This window comes from Styela clava, chromosome 1 (assembly GCF_964204865.1).
Source record: "Styela clava chromosome 1, kaStyClav1.hap1.2, whole genome shotgun sequence".
Classification (NCBI taxonomy): Eukaryota; Metazoa; Chordata; class Ascidiacea; order Stolidobranchia; family Styelidae; genus Styela; species Styela clava.
Window position 1 is genome coordinate 11152716 of NC_135250.1, and position 16873 is coordinate 11169588.

General features: G+C 34.7%; 2 protein-coding genes across 7 annotated transcripts; both read right to left on the minus strand.

Moving 5' to 3' along the window:
* Nucleotides 1-790: 790 nt before the first annotated feature.
* On the minus strand, nucleotides 791-3006 carry LOC120348678 (uncharacterized). 6 transcript variants are annotated; one of them, XR_013477596.1, is made up of 6 exons: nucleotides 2757-3006; nucleotides 2194-2362; nucleotides 2036-2121; nucleotides 1660-1818; nucleotides 1325-1535; nucleotides 791-906 (listed from the first exon to the last, which is right to left on the minus strand). XR_013477596.1 is itself a non-coding variant. In XM_078115191.1 (6 exons), exons 4-6 carry the CDS (start codon nucleotides 1710-1712, stop codon nucleotides 844-846), a joined length of 327 nt encoding a protein of 108 aa, XP_077971317.1. In that variant the 5' UTR covers nucleotides 1713-1818; nucleotides 2036-2121; nucleotides 2194-2362; nucleotides 2749-3001; the 3' UTR covers nucleotides 791-843. The 6 variants fall into 6 exon arrangements, 4 of the variants coding, with proteins under 4 accessions (XP_077971317.1, XP_077971323.1, XP_039274813.2 ...); XR_013477595.1 differs by having other exon boundaries at nucleotides 2749-3006; XM_078115191.1 differs by having other exon boundaries at nucleotides 2749-3001.
* A 3193-nt stretch (nucleotides 3007-6199) lies between these two features.
* LOC120348620 (uncharacterized) lies at nucleotides 6200-15136 on the minus strand. Its single transcript, XM_039418785.2, has 16 exons — nucleotides 14961-15136; nucleotides 14474-14668; nucleotides 13930-14074; nucleotides 13592-13776; nucleotides 13094-13357; nucleotides 12723-12862; nucleotides 12361-12502; nucleotides 11625-11849; nucleotides 10979-11152; nucleotides 10311-10495; nucleotides 9922-10148; nucleotides 9332-9536; nucleotides 8884-9013; nucleotides 8228-8411; nucleotides 7617-7825; nucleotides 6200-7077 (listed from the first exon to the last, which is right to left on the minus strand). Exons 1-16 carry the CDS (start codon nucleotides 15034-15036, stop codon nucleotides 7040-7042), a joined length of 2724 nt encoding a protein of 907 aa, XP_039274719.2. The 5' UTR covers nucleotides 15037-15136; the 3' UTR covers nucleotides 6200-7039.
* Between the last annotated feature and the right edge of the window lie 1737 nt (nucleotides 15137-16873).

Below are 16873 nucleotides of genomic sequence, written 5' to 3' on the forward strand. Positions count from 1 at the left end.
TTTGTAATAATAATGAATTTGAATTTTTTACCCATGAAAACCGTGCTGATAAACCGGGACATTTGAGTCAACCGGCCGGGACGCCGGGACAGCTTGTCAAATCCGGGACTGTCCCGGCTAAACCGGGACGTATGGTAAGCCTACCGATAATACTGATTACTGAATAGCGCCATAAAACCATGTCATGAGACGCCGCGGTTCGTTCGTGGCGGAAGCTGAAATGAATTGGTGAGAACTGCAACCCAACACCTCTGCAGTTAGTTAACTTGTATTCGTAGCAATTGAACTCTCTCTGTGATATCACAGGCCATAGCTTTGTGACATCACAATTGGGAAAGCGTGATCTAATCGGAAGGTGAAGAATCAGTGGTCCCAGCAGTGATTGTGAAGCAGGAAAAGGCGATAAGTGTGTATGTTTCAATTTAAGCATTCAATTTTCCATTCTTTAACTATGAGCCATATAACAGATTTCCTCCGCGGACCCCAAGAAAGTGCTTCGCGGACCCTAGTTTGGGAACCACTGATCTAAACCAAGTTGGACAATCGTGAAGGCGCGTGGTCTTGGAGAAGCATTAACCTGACGTTGGTGTCACTATTGAAACCATCCTCTAATGTGATGTTGTGTGCGTGGCAATCTTATTTCTAAACAATTGGCCTTTAGACCTGTACCATCTCAAACTGAGAGTAAATTTCGTACTTTTTAAAGCTCTGATAAAATAAATTTGGTCAATTCAACTAAGCCCCTTTCGTTCCATTAACTACTGCCTCATAGTCAAATATTGGTCAGAAATCGTCGTTTTCAGTTTTATTGAAGACGACAAAATTGCACTGTTTGATTATATTCTATCGTCCATAATTAGGACCCATCTGCATCTTCTTCCTTCTGCATTCACATTTCCTTGGAATCTAAATATATAAATCCGATCACACTATACACAGTAAAAAAGAAAAATCATGATATTTATACTAAATTTATCGGTTTTCGTGGTGACACGTCAATGAATTATTTCATTAATAAAAAAAACGGACAATATATTATCCGTGATGTACAATGTAGGCATTTCCCAAGTTGTAAGATGGACTTTAAAAAAATTAAGACATCTAAGTATGAGTTAGATATATAATTCTTTTACATCGCTGTGTTGAAAAAGATTATAAAACACAAAATAAACACAAGGAAAAGTTGCCAAAATTTAAATGAACTTCAAAAATGGTATCTAAAAGTACTACATGGGTATTATCGCCTAGTGACGTATTTATAAGTGAATTCTCATAACATGCAAGCGATTAAGCAAATATATATCTTTCACAATGCTTTTCTTACTTTCACTGTAACATTTGCTTTAAACAATTTCCCCATTTCTTCTATTTCATAAATTGTGTGAATCTGGCGAAGAAACCAGATAGTCTGACATTCACACCCATTGCCCACTTCATCATTGGCTTCAACCGGTTCCGGATACATAAGATTTTCACGAGGCATCGGATACATCGTTGGGTCGGCATTGCTGCCTGAGCATGCTTTAGTCGCAGAACTACAAAACGGAAAGAAATAGTTGCTCTATGAATATATATATTTAGATACTCAAACAATAATCGATTTATATCAATTTATAAAATGAACTATTGATTTTTTTAGTAACGGATAATTTCACTTACATGCATTCGACACCTCCGTGGTAAAATGGTCTATAAAGTTTGACTTGTTTCATGCATTTAGACGATCCCTAGTAAGAAGCTTGAGTACATTTTCTACTTCTGCAAGATCCAGAGGGCGACCGATGAACATCACAGGAGTCTTCTGGAGGAGACGAATATCTGTTGAAGCGAGTAGGATTAATGGAAATATAAAACGTCTTAAGTTTTTCAAATTTTTTCTTTACTTCCAGAAACAAATACATAATTAAATATTGCGCTTTATGCAGCATCGATAAAGAATCGCATGTGTTTTACAGCTCCACCTTCTGTCACTCTATAAGTTACGATTGTTGAATTAATTACCTAAAAGGTAAGTATTCTAATAAAAACGATAAACCTGAAACGAGCGCATCTTTTATGCTTGTGACGATCAAAGCCTTTCTCCATCGGAAAATCAAACATTGAAGCTTCGTTTGGAGATACCTTTAGGTAAAACATGTGTAGTTAAAATACAACAGCATATTAAAATAAATAAAAGCATTAAAAAGTTTAAACCTCGTCATCAAATTGTTTGAAAAACTCAGTAGGAATAAATTCTTGAGCACTCGATCCAGATATTTGTATTCCAGCCACCAAAAAAATCGACAACACATACAGATTCATTGTGAACTTCTTACGCGATTTGCGCATTGTATGCATGTCGATATGCATTGCTTTTATAGATCTTGTAAGAGAAAAAATAAAATATATTTATATCTATTACTTAGTATTTTATAAACACCGATGTGTTTTTAATGTTCATGCCAAATTCTTCCCGATTCAAACTTATTGCCGCAGGCACAGAGAACGCTGTTTTTCGGAATTTTGGTAAATTTGTTACGTTATCCAATAAATTCCAATATTGCATTGGGCACAAAATCATTTCAAAATAAGGATTCATGAAACTGTTTTGAGTGATTTCACATTTTATAAGCTGATGTATAGACATTGAATGAATGGAATATATATATTTCATTTAATGAGTACTGATTAGTCTTACAGTGTACTCATCAACAGCTTCTTCGAATAAATACAAATATCTTAAGAAATATTCATTTTTCTACGTCCTACCTTTTCACCTTTATCGTATGTGTATGGTCGCGTCATTTTTCGTCTTCCTTATTTTCGAGAAGATGAATTATCACCAATCGTCGGAATGTTTGCGATAAATGTTTCTGATCTTTGTTTTTCAATACAAACTTTCATCAACGCTGTGTATTTAGAATCCCGAAGACCGCAACAAAGATCGTGTGCCAAAAAATTGAATATTACGGGTTTTGGGAATGACAAGATTTAATGGAATTTTTAAATTTGAAAACATATTTGTGACAAAAGATTTCAAAGGAACTGACTTACATTACTATACGTTACATTTAATCGCCGGGTTTTAATTTTTCAAGTTAAAAATTTCACACAGAAAATAGTAAAAAAATGAAATAAAAATAAAATTAAATCTTATTCGAAATAAAAAAAATGCAAACATTTTTTCTAATTAACACTTCGTGAAAATATGCTTAAATACAATTTTTGCAGTCATTATGAGTAAAATATAAATGTAAACGTAATGTCGCCATAACTCAACATAATTAGTTTTTATATTTTCTAATATATCAGCAGAATGGGCTAGAAATATATTTTCTTGTTCACTTGTGTTTTGTGAAAGACAATCAGGCATTCGCGTCAAATTGTTGCTTCTCAATTCATTCAAAATGACATATTCATGATATATATACAATAAATCATGAAAACAAATTATAAATCAAAATTCACCCTGCACGACACGAACTCTAAAAATCTCTGAATCTGGTTTTAAAGTTCAAAGCCAGTATAACAGAACTTTATTAAGCCCTTTTTAGAATTTATCAGTGGTGGCAGTCTGCCAACTTTATTCATTCATCTTACCTCACGTTCAATCAATCATTTTTGTCACGATGGATAAATATTTGAAAAAAAATCTTGAAAAATCTGAAAAGAATGTCTGAAACTGAGAACCCTGGAGGACGAAAAACCTGTCTGTTTGCATTCTTCACTCGCTGTAAAAATGGAAGACTTGTTCCCATCGAAGTATACCAAGATATTGCATTGTAAAATCATTGCTTTTTCTAGCTATTTGCATACTGTCTTAAAAAATTCTCATTGGCATTTCAGCATTTTGTGTCTTGAGTTTGCATTTTGCTCTTTGTAGCAATGAATTCGAAAGTGTTAGGTATTTTCCCGATCAAGTCATAAAATATTGGTGTTTTCGCTCCTTTTTATGCCAAAATGGATCGAGACAATTTTTAGTTTCCATAATAGAGAAATTCCCAATTGGTGTTTCGCTATCAATCATTACCAACTACTATTGAAAATCAACGGGCTACATCGCATTGTTACTATATTTTCAAACTTTGGATAACACTACAAAAATAGCACACATGGCCACGGCAAGAAAATTTAATGAAATTATAAATTGAACAGCATTTTAACAGGTAACTAAAACAATCGCTACAACTAAAGAAATAACAAATATTATGACTACAGCACACAATATACTGCGGAACCAATGTGACCATTTATTTCCCCAATGTTTCTTAGGAATATAAAAATCTCCGGCTTTATAGGTTTCATTTTCGCAATGACGATGCTTAATTATTTCAACCCTGATGTGAGTCAGAACTCCATCTTTTTCTAACATACGAAACAAGTACAGTCTCCGATTATTCAACGTTTTCCATTGACCATTGTGAGAAAATACTCTCATTGTGGGGATATCTTCAACTTTTCTTTCTCCTAGTTTGATTAAGTCAATCATATCCTGTATCCGTGTGTTTTTGTGAACCCGTCCGTGAGTGTCAGGGCCCATCTTGAATGTGTTTGGTATATATGTCATCGTGAAATAAATTTCACTTGGACGAAGTTTTGTGAGTTGTTGTTCTTTCATGCTTATGTAACAAGTATGATATTCTAAATTATGATATACACTGTATCCTAAAATTAAAGTTATACCATATTTATAGCAGCATACATATAAAGTTTTTTCATGAAGCCATCGCAATATGATGAGTTTTAATTTGTGATACGGTTATTTATGATATATATATATAGAAAACATGTGAGGGTGACGCCCGAAGTATTTATCAAGTGTTCAAGCAAATTTTACAGTGAAAGGCATCATTTTTAATTGAACATACACGATGAACTTGGATTTCAGTTTTTCGAAGTTCACAAATTCGTTGTGTCAAATTCATTCAAAAACAAAGTTTGATCTGGGAAGGTTATTTTTAAAATTCTAGTTCCTCTATCAGAGCGTCTTTTGTAAAGCGATGATGTTTGTTATTGGCACTCCCAATGCTCTGTATATACAACTTCCTTCGCAGATAAACACAAAATCAATCTCTCAGGTTTTTATAGGCGACGTCGGGTGGTAAAAAGTCATTTCGATAAATAATTCTCGATTGGTATTTAGTGTTCATCCACTAGGTAGATATGCTTTATTTTTAGAAATTGTGGTAAAATGGCACTTTCTCAACATTGAATCGTGCGTTCGATTAATATTGAAAAATAAATATTCAGAAGCAAAATTTTTGAAGAGCATGAATTTATTTTTTTTTGCGAAATTTTATGATTAATCTTGTTCAATAGAAAAAATGAAAATACACTAATAATTAATAAATTAAAAAGCTCTAATAAATTAGAAAAACAGATTTGTAAAAATGGTTCTATCGTGAATGCGGTCTGAGATGAATTGCACCTAGAAGATGAAATATGACGTTTGTTCTGACTCTATTGCAGATTAAATACATTGATAATTATTTTCTTTTACTGTTTTGCATTTTTTTGTTGAAATGATGAGAGTTTTGTTTATGACCATTGATCTCACTATAAATCTACACTTAGTATCTCCGTTAGCAATATCATATGCCCTGGAAGAATATAACAAGACGAGAAACTTATTCTTGTTTGCTGCTCGCGATATTACATTATCGGAGATCATCGGTTTATATTTCCATTTTATAACCTATCAGACGTTTCAAACGAAAAATCAATAATCCAAAATCAGCCATATTCTTATTGGTACTCCCGAAGTATGTGAACCAAGATGGCGGACACCGGAAAGTAGTATGTGTACCAGGTTAGGGTTAGGCCATAATTTTATTCCAATTTTAGTTCTATAACGAGTTCGGGCAATAGCCAAGTGACTCCCGTAGTATTTGTACCTGAAATAATGGCCCAACTTTAACCTGGTACACATACTATGTTTCTGTGACCGCCATATTGGTTCACATACTTCGGGAGTACCTTCTTAATTTACCTTTGGTATTAACTTCGCCCAAACATTGCAATAGAAGTTAGTGACTATAAAAACAAAACAGTCCCTTAACAAGTACTATGCAAGCGCCTAAGCCCTCTATCTAACTTATATATATATACTCCTTCATCCTGTTACATTGTCAATCGCGCCACACAAATAAAGTAGAATTTCAGATAACGTCACAATCCGTTCACATGTATATTATATAAATCATTTCGTGCCCGAGTATCAAGTGTAGTTTATGTTTGACCAGATATAACAATGCCAAGTTCCAGCACACATATTTATAATCAATTGGGTACAGATGATATTTATTGTAATGACAATTGCATTTATATATGTCAATAAAACGTGTATCGTTCAACGTGACATCAGCTATGACATTTCGTTCAAGATCTACAGTATTATATCTGCGATTGATTTTATGTCATTAATTAAGACGTAATTAATTGGGACATACATCTGATTGAAATAAGGCAGGTGTTATCACACAATTAAGTTTCCAGAATTTGTCACAAAGCGTATTTAAAAAGGTCTAACGCTTAAAGCTAGGCCTATTTACAACGCGTTGGTGCTATTCATTGGAGACTACGTGCCTGTTTTAACATAAATGACATTGGGTACTGTCATACTGTATTATTCAATACAACTAAGTTTCTCGACCTTTAAATGTAAAAAAACTGCTTTATATGAATATACATCATTGAAGCATTATTCATTCGATCACTGTAATTTTTATTTCGTGAATACATTTGATTGGTTTATTATTATGACAATGTAGTACGCCCACAATCTTGCAGAATTACGAGAATTCTTTGAAATCAACTCTTAAAAATAAAATAACCAAGTTAACAATGTCAAAATTGTATCCAATTGAATTGGGACGTCAAAAAATATTATTATGTTTTTAGCTATTAACTTTGAACCTAGAAAATATCCAATAGAAGCTTTTCTTTGAAGTAATCTTATATGGTATATGGTTAGGATATGGACAAATAATGAGTGTGTGAATAAACCATATTGTCAATAATGTCTTCAGTGTTATATAATAGATCGAACGAATTACAATGTTTATGAAGATCTGTTCTGCATCACGAAATATTTCAAAGCTGAAAAACATTACAAATAGTAAGATTAGAATAAGGATTGAAAATTAACATGTTAGTCCCTAATTATTTCCGAGCAGTATGTAAAACAAACAACTATATTTATTTATCTGAAGAAAGAAATAGAAAAACTTTAGATACTTAAAAATTAGGTTTAAAATACTTAAAATGTCACCTGTCAACTTCGAATCGTTGTTGCGTGTGGCATCGTTTTAAAAGCATGCCACACAAGGAGAATAAATGTCATTTTGTAGTTGTTGAATAAGGTATTAAGGTCGATATCTTATTATAATTTTCTTATTTTTTTCTGATGTAGGGAAATTAGCTCTGGACGTAAACACGAATAATCATAAAGCAAAGTTTGGGTATTTTCGTGACCTACACATTGAAATCTGTGTGCCTTTTTGAATTCATATCAAAATGATGCCTGTTTATTAGCCACGTTAAAAATCTTTGATTCTGTAATATCCATTCGATTAGCATATTATCTATATTGTTTTGAAACTTTGTTTAAAAATGAACAAGAAGAAAAACAATTTTACCTGCTACAGCTGACTGAAAACCAGCATTGTAATCGACAGCTACCTCATTTGCTCTAAAATCGTTTCGATTATCTGTGTATGACCCATCTCCTGCGGGTCCGCCCACAAGTGCTCCGTATAAAATCAACGGATTCGGTCCCTGTGCATCTCTGTCATTCCAATCACAAACTTGTGAATCGGGATCATTTTCAGTCCACATTCCACAGGAACTGTATGAAATGTTCAATTGTTTAGACGCATGTTTGCAAGTTATGGATGTTTTACAGAGCATCGATTTTCTTATTTATTTCCGTAACACTGACCAATCAGTATTAAGTCAACAATGACTGGCGATTTAGTAAGGCAATGGGAGTTAAATAAGTCAGAGGCGATCGCGTAAGTCATTGGCAATTGAGTAAGTCATTGAAAAGTAAGTTAAGTCAGTGGCGAAAAGATAATTCATTGGCGATTAGGTAAGTCATTAGCGATTGAATAAATCAGTGGCGATTAAGCAAGTCATTTGCGATCAAGTAAGTCAGTGGAGAAAAAGTAATTCAGTGGCAATAAACACTTCTGCTGTAATAGTGTGTGTTCCATAAAACTACAAAAGCCAAAGTTTAATAATATATTACCTGGCTCTGTGATGGGGACTTTGAGGTGAATTATTTCCAAATCCAACAACATAACTTCTTGCGTTATCTCCGTCACCTAACATTTTGTAAATTTGATCTTTTCCGTAATTATAATATTCAAGCCCACTTGAAGTGTCCAGTCCTTCCATTTTTGCCGCCACCAATGCAATCAAGGCAAAGTTTGCTGTTTTAAGCAAGATTAAAGGGATTTAAATATTTAGTGAAAATTCAAGGCATCATAAAACAATGTCAATTTGACGTCGTGAAGATGAAAGGCCAAAAAAAAGTTGGGAGATCAAATAAATCTGATCAAGTTTAAGTTTACCTATACTCAGAGAAAGGTGATTCCATGTAGCACAAATTCTCCGGAGGACATTTTTAGCTTGGACATTTATCAGAAATGACTAGCTGACTTGAATATAGGGATTGGAAGATCAATATAGTTCACTGTGATATATGTGAAATAAAGAAAAATAAGCCATGTTTTGTCCAGGATGAAAAATCTAGTAATTTCCCCGGAATTTGTTGAGATCATGATACAGTGCATACTGCGTATTTCAGTGAACTTTAAAACCTAAAGCTTTTTATTTTGTTTCATCCTGTACTAAATAAAGAAATTTTTATATATATATATAATGTAAAATTTAGTAATCTACCTGCGTATCTGTTGGAACCCCATTCCGAAAAATGCGTAAGGCCACCAGGAGTTTTATCTATTGTCATCACGTAGTCGATGCCAGCAAATAAATCTCCTTTATACTCACTTCTCTCCTGACTTAAAAGAGCCTTAAATAATTTTGAATTTAATTGAAAATTTGTGAAACGATGAAAATGTTCATTACCCATTTTTTCAAGCTATTTTATTCTTTAAATTAGATACTTTTTGTTGAGACTAGCGATAGTCTATTTTTGAGTCACAATAGTTCGTATACAAATCATGGAAAAGCGCGGGAAATTCTTGCAAGCAACGTGACAGAGTATACTTGTAATACGTTCGACAGTATTTAGTTTTGAAGGTAGATAGTACACTGACATAGGAAATGACTTGAGATTTTTTCGTCGACATATCAGTTTCTGCAATAAAGTAATTGTCGAAATATTTACCAAAGCTCCTGGTCCTTTTTGATCCCACGAAAATTGTCCATTGTAAACTGTATTTTTCAGCCCAATCGCGTCGTTCAAATACTCTTCGGCGCCAGTAGCTTTGTACATCCACATTGCTGCCCACATCAGTTCATCATTGTAACCACTGTACGATGGGTAATAATTTGCTATCCCTGATTCCGGTACAGACTCCTGGTAGTTCCCTCTGAAATATAAACAAATTGTATTGTATTTAAGAACGGCGGTTAATTTATATAAGTACATCATAAGTTTTTATATGATAATATCCGTAGCATGTGAACCAATATGGCGGCCACCGGAACGTAGTATGTGTACCAGGCTCGGGTTGAGCCATAATTTTATTCCAATATTCCTTATTTTAGTTATATTACGAGTACGATATCGGGGACTAGCAAGATGACACCCGGAGTATTTGTACCTAAAATCTAGGCCGGCCTAACCATAACCTGGTACACATACTACGTTCCGATACGGGAGTACCGATAACATTGCTTTTACAGTGTCTATCGGATAAAACCCATAAGTGATTGGTGATCTACGTTAAAAATCGAATGCGCGATTAAATGTACCTGTAATCCCAAGCAAATTGGTAGAGCTCTAGAGCGTGATTTAGTAAGATTTCAGCATAAGCATTATCTGAAGCACGAAAAACAATGGACGAAGCTGCGAAGGCAGCGGCTGTCTCTGCAGCTACTTCAGTCCCGGGATTTGCCTCATCAACTTTGAATATTGGCCTTTCCATTGTCATTGTCTCGGGATGCCCCCAATAAGCGTGATCCACAGTTGGATTCCCTACCTAAATTGAAGTGATAGATTAAATATGCATAGTGGTAATTTCATAAAAAAATTAGTTTTCCTGTAATTTATCATTTCAAAATACAGGCCTGATTATTAGTTGTTTGCATTGGTTATGCCAGAAAAATTTGGAAAATCTGATAAAAAAATCACAGTAGTTTACCTGAAAGTACAATTCGTTTGGCGACACATGAGCTTTAATAAAATAATCAGTGGCCCACTTCAACATATCAAGGGCATTCACCCATTCCCCAGCATCTTCATACGCATTTTGAAATTCCACCATTCCCCAAGCAAGCACAGTAGCTGAAGCGGCCATCGGAAATCCAAACTTCACAAAATCACCAGCTATAGAGTTATACACGGAAAGAGTGTTATAAATATGCAAATATCCCTAGCAAGCAACAGCTATTGTTGTAGAGTCCCGCTCCGCTATTTAATATTATAAAGAATTGGGAAAGATAAAATGCAAAGCGTCCATGAGAAAAGGGAGCTGTTTAAAGTCGGAGAAAAATAATCCGACTACTGGCCTCGGATTGGCAAATATGAATATTCATTTTAAAAATATCGACTTTGGAGTCTATTTATGAACACCACAAAAATAACTTTCTGATTTAGAAGCGTTTATTCTAATAAAATTTCAACTACGATTCCGAATTATTGGATGCCAATAACCTTGACACCGATTACTGACTACACGGGATTTGAAATTTCAAGCCCGACCGGAACGAACGTTAAACTACACAGCCTCATAAATAGGCATCAAGTAGAATTATTTCAACTAGCCAGTAATCGCTGAATTTAAAATTAGTTTTCGATCGAGATACCTACCGTCATACCAGCCACCGATCAGATCGATGCAAGTTCCACCAACACATCCATCTTTGAGTCCGGAATCACCTCTCCACGGAATACGATTCGTTGCAGGGAGCTCGCCTGAACGTTGGGCTTCGTAGAAAAGAATTGATAAGTGGAGAAGTTCGTTGAAATCGTAGGGATCGCGTTCTGAATGAGAAACAGTAAATAAAAATTACGTCGACGTACATAAAGTCGCGTACGGGCATTACGCAGATATAACGAAAATGAGCAAAAATTTTGTGCCAAAAATCCTTTTAGTTGGTGAGCCATTTTAATCTCTATAAAAGATAAACAATATACTCTAATGTGCGTAGAATTTGTTTGCATGTTTATGATAATCGTTTTGTTGCCCGTCCTCCAAACTTTTGACAGTCTGACGAAGCGTTTGCCCCTTTTTTTTGTTTTGTTTTTTGTCTTAATTTTCAAGCCTGTATTAATAATAACTGCATTCAGTTAACAATGTAGTAACCATGTTTAAAGCATTTTTATTTGACTGGCAAAGTTAGGAGGCGCCCCACGAACAATTCAAAATCAATGGCCACGACATAATTCACTTATACGCTATGTGTTTTATGGTAGTAATATACTGTAGAATCTTTTACAAGTCCTAAAAGCATACCACTTTCGGGTGAAGCTGAAAAACTCGGTACAGTTTGACTTGAACTTGCGGGTAAATGTCCTGTAGAACCATCAGTAGTTGGAGTTGGTCCAACTGTGGTAGTTTCTGTCACTCCTTGAGACGTAGTTGTTGTCGTAGAACTGGAAGTCTGAGTGGTGGCTCCAGTACCGGTAGAAATTATGCTGAGATCTGGTACCACTCCATTGTTGCATAATATGGCTATTCCTATAATAGAGAAATACTTTACAAGCGATGGTTGACAAATACCAATGCAACACATTTACCGATATAATTGTTCAGGTTCCATTACATTTGAACCCACGTACACTGAACCCATGACAATTGCACCTGTATGCTATTGCACCTATGGAATTTTTTTTGTTTCACGGATAGTTAAACCCATACTAACCCTAACCCATGGGTTTTAGCACCCGCATATAGATTGAACCCGTGGATATACGCATGGGTTCAAATGTACATGGGTTCAAATGTACGGTCACCAATTGTTCATACATAAGTATTAAAAAACAGCTATTTCATATATTATATTAGTATTTCAAGTTTATATTAATATTAGGTTAAATATTGATGAATTTTGTACTAATAGCAAAAACCAGTGACCTGTTTTAGGGCGCAAAAATAAAAATCGTATACCAATAATAATAGGCTATCACATTATTTTACAATTTATAGAATTATATTCAAAAATCACGAATAAATAAGATTAAGAAAATACCATCTGGTGCCGAATTATCTGCAGCCACACTCATTCCGATTGCATCCATTTGTTGATTTGTCATATCATCATTCCATGTCTGTGGTGTGAATAACCAAACCCTTCCTCCGGTATAAGGCCCGTCAGCAACGGAATCATATGTCTATATGATTAGTGATTAACGATATAATGATACTAACGAAATAGTGCGACTTTAGGAACTTTTAGGTAAAAATCATAACAAGAGAAAAAGTGGAAGTAAACAGCAATTATTTAGAATTTATTAACTGTGAGAAATCTGCATTTCATTTTTTACTACAAGAACTCGATCATAATTATTATGCTTACCTATAAAATATATTCTAATATGAATTGATACATACCACCACTTCAGTAACTTCGGCCGAAAATACAACTTTGATGATCCAATCTTTGTAATTTCCCACTGGTGCTTTGTATCGGAAAATAAATCTATATTGTCCTTGGTCCGACCATCCAGGGTTGTCAATTTCATAAACGATTTCTGACAATTTCAAGATTATTACTTGTATGTTGGTCGTATTATTACACATTATACACCCAAAAAGATTTGTCGGTATGAATATGGAACCGAAATAGAGCTAACGAATTATTGGGCAGTTCAAGTTCTATTTCAATGCAATATATATGGGGAAAATATTGCAGTTTTTCGGTCAATTACGCATTGTTGACAGCCGATCATACTCTCCGCCTGTAGTAAAAAATGCTAATTTACCTTGGCAACCATTCGGAATTGAACTACCGCCCGTAGTCGTCGTTGTCGATGTGGTCGTGGTAGGAGTAGTTGTCGTGGTAGGGGTAGTAGTAGTTGGTGTACTTGTAGTAGTGGGGGTTGTAGATTGTGTAGTTGTAGTCGTTGTCGATTGACTTGAGGTCGAGACAGTAGATGTTGAAGTCGTCGTAGGGAGAGGGTTAACGGGATTAATCGTCAGAAAACATGACGCATCTTCAATTGGAGATTCGTAAAAGCCCACCATTGCTATGGTCAAAATAAAAGTTTTAATATCTCGTTGAACTATAATAAAAGCATATAGGCTATACTTGTAAAACTAACACAGTAGACACGCTTCGATGTTACTAAAATATTTGAAGGAAATCTTGTCTTCGAGCTAAAATCGTTTTTTTTTTAATAGCAACCCATTTTTTTCTGTATAATTTTCATTACTTGATGAAAATTAATAACCACACCCATATTGTAAAAAATTATACTTACCCGTAAATAACGTGGAATGACTCAACAGGTTTGTTCCAGTAATAATGAAAGTAAAAGAATACTGTTGTCTTGTTGATACATCCTCGTTGTAATCGCGATTAGTAAAAGTTAAAACCTGTCGATTTGAGCTAATAGCTGATAGTCTAGAACTGTAGGATACTACTTCGATTCCCTCATCGAGCGCACTATAAAAGTGTGAAAATATATACGTTAGTCTACGTTAATCGTAATGACACATTAATTGTAATGGGATGAAAAACTTAAAAAAATATTGACTAGGAACAAAATTGACAGTACGACAGCGGTTTTTTGCTGAGTTTGAATGGCAAGATATTTACCTGGAAAATATGACAATGACAGACCATCCGGTAGCAGAATTAACGGTCGGTGTAAAAGTGACTCTTGCAACTGCTCCTGTCGGAGCGATGTCAATGAGATTGTAGGTAGTTCCAGATAGAGTTGGCGGAGGACATGTGTCCACAACTGAAACAATATTTGGTTGTTATAATTTAGAGCAGGGGCGTGCAACCTTTAATACAGGAGGGCCAGATACAAATAACTGGATGAACCTGCGGGCCGCACCTTTATCCAAGATAGGCTTTCTAGTAGTTGCAGTCACAAAAGAGGCATTGCAACGCCATGAATAATAAATTGATCTTTTTCCCTTGTTGGCCGTAGATTGCACACCACTGATTGGAGCATTCAAATAAAAATGTCAAGATCAACAAGCAGATAAATGGCTTGTGTCTAATTATGGACTACGGAGCACTGGACGTTGTTGAAATGGAGATGATGGCGTTTGTATTACATTCGGTTCAGAACCATTTATACCGCTATACTAAATATATAAAATCCATGGTAAAAATGTCCTCCTTTTCTTACCAAGGTCGCATGAGGCTTCGACTCCGTTCCAGAAACAATTTGTAGGGTCTGAACAAACGCAATGTCTAGATTCGGTGCTGCTACTTGATAATTCGTAACCCTGATCACATTGAATGTCACATCTATCGTTCTCCTGATTGCCAGTACAGCTAACCGAACCATACACGGGATCCGTTAAGGGTTCGCATGTTTGACCTGTAAATTACGTATTAGTTATTTTGAATATTAAAAACTTATCTCCAGGAAAATTTATTTCCCGCACAAAAACCTCTAGTCGATGGCAAAATATGTAAATCGAAGTGTTACATAATATATTGCGTTTAAATTCGTCATGGTTGGTTTCAGAAAATTTGAAACTTTTTTTGGATCGTACAAAGAGGGAGTTAATTTCATGTTCCTTCATATTCTATATCATTTTATTTTTGTTTCAGCACGGAAATCATATTGCTATAAACAAACTTAAAAAAAAATATATTTATATACTCACCTTCAACTGTGCACATGCATATTATACCAGCACAAAAAATTAGCAGTATGTTATTAACAAACTTTAAAGATGACATGATTTATTCTTTGTCTGAAACATCAAATGACAAAATAGCGTTATGAAAATGTGGAGATTTCAACTGATACATACAGTCAGATAGACAGACTACGTTTCATTTGAATAAGGACGCCGTGTGACACACTCTCTTGAATTGCGCATTTCGGACTTACGTAACGCCACGCATGTGATTCATTTTCCTATCCGAGGTAAAACAAACTCACAATAAAAAAACTTAGCCCTGTCTAGCTTGGGGTACTGATAAAATGACTGTAATAAACTCACTACATGGAACTTTTATACTTGGCAATACAAGCTTTCTGAAACAAACTTACTTTAAAATTTATCAAGGTAACCGTTTCCTAATGATATAACGTGTTACGAAGGCAAGTGAAATCATTATTAGCGTACCGCAAGTATGCAAAACTACAGGAAATGGAAAATATACAGAGAAGGCTAGCTTGCTATGCTCCTCAACCTGTTCTAAATCCAGCAATTGCTTGTAATATTGTTGCATTATGTCCGTTGGAGAGATACAACAAAACACCACCGGGTAATCATTACTGTCGCCAATAAATTACCCCGTATATATTCATTGTTGCTTCGGTATTGGGTTATTATATTAGGACGATCATACTATATATATGTTATCTTATAATTTTTATATACATTTTTTATTTCAATTTAGCCAAAGGTTTTTATGCATTTATGCTAATTTTTTCGTAATATAATTGGGGATTTATTACTTCATTTGTACCAGGGAAGCGATTAAAGATCGAATTCCCGAACGCTACAGATAAAGAATTTCGAAACAAATAAAAGTAATACTAATGAGGCAATACTTTTTGTACCCTACTTCCTTTTATATCTGACTCAATCCACTATATTGCAATCATCCGTTCTTCATGACTTGATACAGTTATATTTTTCATTTCACCTTGTATTCGTAATTCGTATATCTACTCTACATTCTGTTTTATAGAGTTCTACAAGAACGTTACTCGTAATCTGGAAAACATAAGCATTCATGTCATGTTAAAATTTGTAATACACACATTAGAAATGAGACCGATAAAGAATTATCCACCTAATATGGTAAACTAACGTGGGAATATGGCTTGGGGGTTGATTCAACCAACTGCAGTGTACGCAGTTAAGAATACACAATTAGAATACCGCAGAAGCACAGGCTTATGTGATTTCGAAATTGGACACAACTTTAGAACATCAGTAGGCCTACCGTATTTGTATTTTGAAAGATAATCGAGCGTCATAACCTTTAAATAATTTTTGAATTGGCAAAAGTTAGCTGGCTGTTACTCAGTGTATAATGAATCTTTTCTGATACTGTATGTGGCAAAATCTTTTTGAATAGGCCTAGGTGATTTATAATCCACTGTCTATATATATATATATATTTAATCGTTTTGATAAATTGTCGTCGTTGTTACAACTTGTTAGTCGTGTGGTGGCGCGTTCTATTTTGAAGAGAGAATCGCTTTTCTCGCAAGTAGCGTAATAGGTCGGCTTTGAAATTTAAAGATGGGACAATTCCACAGGATGTTGCTTTATTATTTTGTTCATTATTATCAAATTGGGTCTAAATGTTATGAGATCCCATATTTTAATCCAAATTTTTTTATTTTAATTCAATTGATGGAAATACATTTTTTCTATTCCGTCAAATGTGGCTGCCTACGATTGTAGGCCGCGTCGAGCTAACTCTCTTTGTTACGTGTTCGACATAGTTCATTTGACACACACCATCAGGCAGATAAAAAGCTACTTACATCGGGGTGACAAAATGCGGATGCCTTTCTAGTTTCTACGGGAAATAAGATGATACTTTTATGAGT

Bases quoted from the DNA above. Each gene is read 5' to 3' on its own strand.
- LOC120348678 (XM_078115197.1), bottom strand. From the start codon at position 1,712: ATGAAACAAGTCAAACTTTATAGACCATTTTACCACGGAGGTGTCGAA. The intron at 1,536-1,659 runs GTAAGTGAAATT...TCCGTTTTGTAG, and splicing joins CACGGAGGTGTCGAATGCAT to TTCTGCGACTAAAGCATGCT. The intron at 907-1,324 runs GTAAGAAAAGCA...TTATATATTTAG, and splicing joins AAGCAAATGTTACAGTGAAA to ATTCCAAGGAAATGTGAATG.
- LOC120348620 (XM_039418785.2), bottom strand. From the start codon at position 15,036: ATGTCATCTTTAAAGTTTGTTAATAACATACTGCTAATTTTTTGTGCT. The intron at 11,850-12,360 runs GTATTTTCTTAA...TCTCTATTATAG, and splicing joins AGATAATTCGGCACCAGATG to GAATAGCCATATTATGCAAC. The intron at 10,149-10,310 runs GTAAACTACTGT...ACTTCAATTTAG, and splicing joins CAAACGAATTGTACTTTCAG to GTAGGGAATCCAACTGTGGA.